Here is a 7,759-nt window from a genome sequence, read left to right as displayed (position 1 = left end):
GTCTATTGGTTGAAATTCATGTCGGTCCTACGAAATTTACAAATAGTTTCTTCTATCATAAATTACACTAGAAGCATTACTTAGTAATTTTTATCATCCATCCACATGAATCCCATGATTTACATCTTCTATTTCCTTTTAATTTGATATGATGGTCACCCAAGATACTTATAACCGTGGGACTTGTACACCATATTTTTAATTCCAATTTTTAAACTTCTTCACAAACATTGTATACAAACATTTTAAAACTTAACTCTGGGAGGACATATAGACTTTTGTTAACCAAGTGATTGGACTCAATTGGTCAGCGAACTTCAGTGAAGAGCGAATCATTCAGGTGAACCTGAGTTCGAACCCCGGATAAAACAATCCTTGACTAGATTTTACTTACCTCTCGACCGAACTTCGAATTACCAAGACCCATTTCCCCTTGAAATTGGAGGGTTAAAGACAAAAAAATAGACTTTTGCTGTAGATCATGCTTGCACCAGCTAGAGTCCTATATTTTTCATTATATTGTTATATTCTGTCTGCAGTGTTACAAAAGTAAGTAGATGCTTTTAATTAGTCATATGATTTAGTACCTATTCAATTTTAAAATTAATGTGTTACCTAATTTTGCAGGCCAATTTATATGTGGTAACAAGCATTGCAATGAGAAAGATGGACTGGCAAGCTATGAGGTAAGCTATGAGGCCAGTTTATTCGACTAGTGTGCTAGAGAGGGAGACATATTGAAGATATAACCCAATCAAAAGAAGAAAACATTAGGACTGGTTATGCTGTCCATATTTAGTAGGCAAGGGCATCGTTGTTGTTTGTCTTGTTTTAGGAATGATTATGCTATTTCTTAGGAAGCGTATGTTTATGTTTAGCTCCAGTGTTTCATTTAAATATGATAATAGGAAAAATCTATCTTTGTTACTATATTCATCAATTGAGTTTGTGGATATCTCATTACATGTTTCCACTCCTTTATTCTATTTGCTTCATATTACAGGTGAACTTTTGTTATTTTGAAGCTGGAGAGAACAAACAAGCTCTAGTTAAATTGGTAGCATGTGAGAGGTGAGTTAGCATGAAACAATGCTGGTTTTGTTCACCAATGCCATTGTTTTCTTCCAAATCAAGCTCCTCTAGTTAACTGACTAATATCATGGGTGTTTTGAAATATCAACCTTTCATTTCCTCACTTTACTCTACTTACTTTAAAAGAGCCAAATCCTTTTCTTCCATACTAAAAATTTACTCTAGCTTTTATTGGTCCTCTACTCCTCTACTCCTCTTCTGGTTATCGTATGTGACTTGTTTATGAAGTTTTAACACATTTAATTTAAGGGTTTTCTTTGCAAATTGCAATGCCCATGCCAATATTTTATTTATTGCATGGTATGTTGATTACATCACTTGGGAAATGTCAGTAATTACTGGCCTTTGGAAATGATATATTGTTAAAACATTTCTGCTGTAAGGTTCCATTAAAAGTTGGCAAAGGGAGGGTTTAATTTTTTATTTTAAATTAAGCAAGTTATAAAATGTTTCTAAGAATAAATGAAGTGTGAGTGAAATGCTATATTATCATAGTATCATATATCATGTTATTCTTTTAATTTTTAAAAAATCTCTAATATATATTAAAATTTAGACTTAGCCCTCCAAAATCCTCCTCCCAAACAGACCCTTAATCTCTCCTTGGCTTCTTAAATTACCTTCTAATATTCAATCAACATGGATAATAATATGATAATGCAAGTCCAAGGGATCTGATCTAGAATCAGTGTAAGATTTCTTGTATTAGTTAAATTGATTTTGAACTCGTTGATGTAGTTACCTCAAGGATATTACAAGTTATTTTGTTATCTTATCTTTATTTATTGAAAAACAATCCATTTCCATATACTATTTTTTGTAATTTGAAATCATTTCTTTCTATCCACAATATCTGGACAAAAAGTAATTTCACTCAAGCAGTTGGCCTAACACTACCAAACATAAAACTGCTTCTCTGGAAACTATTTTTTGCAATAGTAATTGTCTTCAATTTGAATTTACAATAAATTACCAATATAACTGACGTGCAGGATGTACATTTGTAAATTGCCTGCTATTTATGTTTTCATTTAAAGATTATTTTAAAGAATCCTTTTTACAATTGGAGGTTATTCATCTCTGGTTGAAAATGTCCAAGGGTTTCATGTTTTTTGTTTATTTATTTTAAATTTAAGGTTGTACAGAAAATCAAATTTTGCCCTCATTTTTTTCTTGGTTATTATTTAAAAGATGTGCAGGGAAACTTAACTACAAAAGGCAGAAAGAGAAGGAGCAATTAGAAAAAAGACAACAGGAGCAAGATAGAAGAAAGAGGTGAGAACATTGCTGCCCCCAACCCCTTCTTATTTTTCACTTATTACTGAAACTATGGAGATTGAATCCTTTAAATTGTAGGAGTCGTTCAAAGAGTAATGATGATCAAGATGAGGTCGAAGGAAGCGAAGAGAGAAGGCGGAAAGGTTTGAAGTTGCCATATTTTTACAAGTTGATGACTATTTTACATCACGATGTGAAAACCTTTTCGGTTCATCATTTGTTTATGTTGCAAGATAGACCTGGTTATTTTAGCAATTTAACCTTTTTTCATGAAAATATAAAATTCAAAGCATTAATAATAAAGCATCAATTTTTTGTGCTTGTTGCAGTAACTATTAATTCATTCAACACAGTGCATGTCATTTCTTTTTGTAATAAGAACTAGGAAAGCCTGGGTTCAGAATGATTAATACTGATTCTCATAAATCGTATTGCAATTGACTCTTGTTTATGAGATTGTTGTTGCTTCTTTAGAAGCATATTGGCTTTGTCTTTTGTTGTTGTATTGGCCTCTTTGTAATGGTTGCTAACTTGCTATGGTTAATTCTGTTACTCAAGATATTGTCTAATGAGCCGTGGGTTAGTTAGAAAAGAAAACCCTTCACTGTAAATGAAAAGTCTTACCTACAATGATGTGAATGAAACCTTGTATACCAATACTGTGAGAAATGTTTTATGTACCAACAATGGCTCAGAGTTAAGCAAATATATTTTAACTATTTCTAATTTGATTGGTGAAGCTGGTGAACTTATGGATTCAACTTTTAAGCATGATGATAATTTTGCCTGCTCTGTTTGCTTCTTAAATAGTTAACTTTTATCAGTTAACATTTGATTGTCTGCTATGAGCTTAAATTTGATTTAACATGTATTTACAGGAAAGAGGGCTTCAATTTCAGCCAGTGATCATAAAATTGATGATGATAATGATGACGACGATGATAACATAGATGAGTTTCTTGAGGGGATGTTTCCCTGATCTTTAACTGATTCATTGCTATACCTGAACAGTATATCTTGAAACCAAAGCTGGGCAAGACAGAAAAAGGTTAAGCAGTGCTGGGAGCAAGTGACCAATGCAAGTAGATGCCTAAAATACAGATGAATATGGTGAGACCATGAATGCTTGAGACAGAAGTTTGTATACCCTGTCGAGCCCTTCGAAATTATGCACGATATAATTGGTTAATATATTAGGCAGAAGGATGCTTAGGAGCTTGTATTCTGTACAGTTTGTATAAACAATATTGCCTTTTTATGGAAGCTAATCAAATTTGTAAAGCAGAACCTTGTGGTTCTAGACTCGTCATAACATATAGTACAGTTACCCATTTATTAGGGATTAAAATCGATGATAAAAAATGCTCTATGGTTATTTGGAAACTTGTATTATAATTCCCTCTTCAACACTTTATTGCTTGATAATACACCAATGATATTGGGCAAAATTGTATTAGAGGTCTTTTAGATTAATTTAATGTTTCAAACGAGTCATTTGTATTTTTTTACATATAAAATATCTTTTATATATTTTTAAATGACAAGGTTAGTCCTTTGCTGGTTTACCTTCTAAAATTGCCAAGCACATGCTTTCATTTTAAACTTCTTTTAAAATTTAATTGGTCATTATCTCTTTATTTTTGAATTCTTGCACTATTGAGAAAGATAAAATTAAATATTCCTTGACAGATCAATCAAACTGAACTGTTACTCACCTAATACAAACATGTGTGCAACTAACTTGTAGAATATTGTAACCAAGCTTAATAGGGAATGTCCTTTGTGTCCTCCCAAGTGGCCTCAGAAATGTCACAGTCCACCCATTTAACCAATACTTAAGAAATACATTAAGTCCCTTTTTGTACAGTCCTACTGTCAAGGATTGTTTCTGAGAGAGAAGTATTGGACCAATCTCAGATGTGAGTAAAGGCAAAGGCATATAAGGAGTACTCTCAGCTCCGTTGATTGGTTTGAATTGAGAAATATGGAATACTGGTATGTTTTGACCGTTGACCGACTTAGACAGTTGCAACTTGTAAGAAACTGCACCAATTTTTGCAATGACAAGAAAGGGTCTGACGTACCTCATACCAAACCTCTGGTTTTCCTTGAGGGCTACAAAGTTTTTGCGACAGGTCTGTAGTTTAACAAGCACATTGTCCCCTATTTGTAGTGTAAGGTCCCTCATGTGCTTATTTGTCTGACTTTTCATAATCTGCTGAGCTCTTGATAAGTGGTGTTTGAGTTGATCAAGGAACACATCTCTGGCCGTTGTTCCTGCAAATGAGGTGGGTTTGTGTTGCTGCAGAGCTCATAGCAAGAGTGGTGCCATGTAATTGGAACAAATGTTGCCAAGACTTGTTGGTAAATACATTTTTTGTGTCTAAAACTATGGATTTTTGGAATGCCATGCAGCTTCATAATGTTATTCACGAAAACTTTAGACACTGATTTACTAGTATAATCAATTTTGAGAGCAAAAAAATGACCATATTTTGAGGGTCTGTCCACTACTACCATTATGACAGTAGGTAGCCTAGTAATGAAGTCCATTGCAATGTCTTCGCAGACTTGTTGAGGAATGGGCAGTGGCTGTAATAATCCTGCATGTAGTGTGTTCAATGCCTTTGCTTGCTTAGACAAACTTGACAAAAGTTTCCTTGAAGTTAGGGAATTCTAGTACCGGTGCTGATGTGACAGCTTGTTGAATGCCACTGGCTGAGTTTGACCATATGAATGCATCTTTTTTTAAAAGCTCTAATACCTGGTTAAACCAAGGAATCCTCTAAGTTGCTTGAGGTTTGCTAGTATACTATAGGCCAGTTGAGCACATCTTAAACATTTTGCTTCTCCATTAACACATTTTGCTCTGTCACAACGTGTCATAAATGGTAGCATTTAGTACGCAGAAGTAAAAGATTTTCCCAATAAAGTGGAAGTTATATAGTCATTGATTTAATAATAAAATAAGTGGACGGTTGAGAGGAGAGAAAGGAATCTTATATATGACTTTTTGTGGCAATGTTAGAAAACAAAAAGACATCAATTTTTTTTATTATTATAATGTTTGTTTTATTTTTTATTTTATTTTTTTATATTTGGTATAGTGGGTTTATGTTTTATATTAGTATGCAAAATGAACTTTAAACTATATGTATGTATGTATCAAAATTTTGAATTTTGTTGTGATTTAAATGAAACTGCCAAATTAAAAATATCTCTCCCAAATTAAAAATATGTAATAGATTATCAAATTAAAAATAACTCTCTCATTTTGTTGGATAAATATGAATTAATTTATAATATCTAATGAAAATATAAAATTAAGTGTTAAGTTCATATTTTGTTAGTCTTTGAAGGGTTCACTCTAATGTTAAATATAAGTAAATTTGAATCAAAGAAATTTGATGTATTAAATTGGTGGTTTGTTGGTTTTAGAATAACTTATTAAGTATTATTTTACCTTTAACTATTAAGTTGATATTTCGTTTGTCTTCTATATTTTTGTTAAATCTTATTTAATCTTTTAAATATTAAGTCAATTTTTGTCCGTCCTCCAAATAATTGTTAAGTTATATATAACTTTTTAACTATTAAATCGGTTTGTTGATCTTTCAAGTATCTGTTAAGTCTTATTTTAGTTTTTAATTGTTAAGTTGGTTTTTTGTTAGTATTTGTTAGGTCTTTTGTTGGTCTTCAAATAATTTAGCAGGTCTTATTTAATCTTTTTACTATTAAGTTGATCTCTCATTTGTGTTTCAAACATTTTATGGTTTAATAACATTGTTGTAACTATTAGATTTTTTTTCTTCACAATATTAACCTTTTAAAATTTGTTTTAAAAATACTGAACCAAAATTTAATAATTAGAAAGAGAGGGCGCGCAATTAAAAAATAATGATAAATTTAATTTTATTCAAGAGAACAAAACTACAAATTCATGATAATTGATACACAAAAATTAAATATATTTTATGAAAAACTTAAAACGAATTTTACCAATTCAAAGAACAAAATTGTTGTCAACCCAATCCAATTTTGGCGCATCTTGATGTCACTCCTTGGTGATGACTAAACAAATAATTTTTTCACAGTCGTGTCTTGAACAAGGTTGTCGAAGTTGTTTTCTGTAACATACGTGTAAAATTACTATGCAGTGTCTATATACATACGCAAATAACAAAGAATTAAAATTTATTAATGTAAAGTCGTACTATTTATAATTATAATATAGTTACACAATATTTAATTAATTCGACATTTGTAGCAATTTGAAAATCTAAAAGAGTCACATAAAAGTAGATTGTGCTGTGTTTTTTGTGTTCTAACTATAATATGATAAGATGAGATCGGAGTTCATGATTGTGATTTCAAATTATTAAGTGAAATTTATTGTATACTACATAATTTAAAAAAATTACCGGTTGGAGTGAAAATTGTACCACTTGCTCATGCTAAATGCCACCGTCCTAAAAAGTCATCCTCCGAAGACCAAGTGAACATTTGGAGAGCTTCACAAACAGTTGCTAGTGTAGTGTGGCTAACACGTACCATGAATTCATGAACAGTGTTGTAGGTAGCAAAAGATGTCCAAAGCCAGAAAGAATATGGTGACATTAGGCCACTTCTAGTAATGATGGTTTGTCCCCATGTAGTGTAATCAAGGAACCTTTGTGAAAAATTTGGGACACAGAGACATAGTGAGCCATCCTTCAATACCCACGGTGTTACCATTTCTTACAAGGATTTTATTCACTATTTTTTCTCGTATTGAGTGTGTCAGATGAATCAACGCTCTTTCTACTAACTTGCCAATTTTTTTTATAGATTAAAGGTAATAACAATTAAATTATTTAAATTTTAAATAAATAAAAAATAAACTTTACTCTCTCATCTCAATTACAAGAAAAAATATAAATAGTCTTTCTCAGCTTATACACATAAAAAATTGGATGCACCACAAAAGTCCTTCAATGGTCCCTCATTGATGATGCTTTTGGAGGATGTGTCACTTTTCATGGTTGAACACTCATCGGATAAGGATGTAGTGATCCACACATTCAAGATAGAACATATGCAAGTGAAGTTGTCTTTCAATGTGATGATGAAGCCATAACAAACAAAACCAGTTCATACAACATTTTGACCTAATAAAACTCCATGTTAAAGTTGGTTGTTGCTTGGATAAAATTATAGAGTTCATGTTAATTATCTCATTATCATTAAGTATTATGGACATGATATTTTTGTCATTAATGTTTTAATGGATCCATTTCCTCAAAAGAAATTCGTTGATTATCATACCACATATGAAAACTACTTCAACATTCTAGAATCATGGGTTTTTAGATATTGAAATCAATCGTGACACAACTACTAGTAAGTAATC

General features: G+C 31.6%; 1 protein-coding gene and 1 long non-coding RNA gene across 3 annotated transcripts in view; one reads left to right on the top strand and one right to left on the bottom strand.

Moving 5' to 3' along the window:
- LOC101499838 (uncharacterized) overlaps positions 1–3,753 on the top strand; it is an 8,372-nt gene extending 4,619 nt beyond the window's left edge. For both annotated transcript variants that reach the window (XM_027337080.2, XM_004510930.4), the window contains 5 exons: positions 628–686; positions 1,004–1,071; positions 2,284–2,367; positions 2,449–2,513; positions 3,249–3,753. In XM_027337080.2, coding sequence (XP_027192881.1) covers positions 628–686; positions 1,004–1,071; positions 2,284–2,367; positions 2,449–2,513; positions 3,249–3,349 — 377 coding nt within the window. In that variant the 3' untranslated portion in view covers positions 3,350–3,753. The remainder of the gene's footprint in view (positions 1–627; positions 687–1,003; positions 1,072–2,283; positions 2,368–2,448; positions 2,514–3,248) is intronic.
- A 260-nt stretch (positions 3,754–4,013) lies between these two features.
- LOC105852614 (uncharacterized) lies at positions 4,014–7,515 on the bottom strand. Its single transcript, XR_001144503.3, has 3 exons — positions 6,792–7,515; positions 6,370–6,497; positions 4,014–5,239 (listed from the first exon to the last, which is right to left on the bottom strand). It is a non-coding gene; the product is annotated as an uncharacterized lncRNA (long non-coding RNA).
- Between the last annotated feature and the right edge of the window lie 244 nt (positions 7,516–7,759).

This window comes from Cicer arietinum, chromosome 7, assembly GCF_000331145.2.
Source record: "Cicer arietinum cultivar CDC Frontier isolate Library 1 chromosome 7, Cicar.CDCFrontier_v2.0, whole genome shotgun sequence".
NCBI lineage: Eukaryota > Viridiplantae > Streptophyta > Magnoliopsida > Fabales > Fabaceae > Cicer > Cicer arietinum.
The sequence above is the reverse complement of the archived record's forward strand: the minus strand, read 5'-3'. Positions and strand labels throughout refer to the sequence as shown.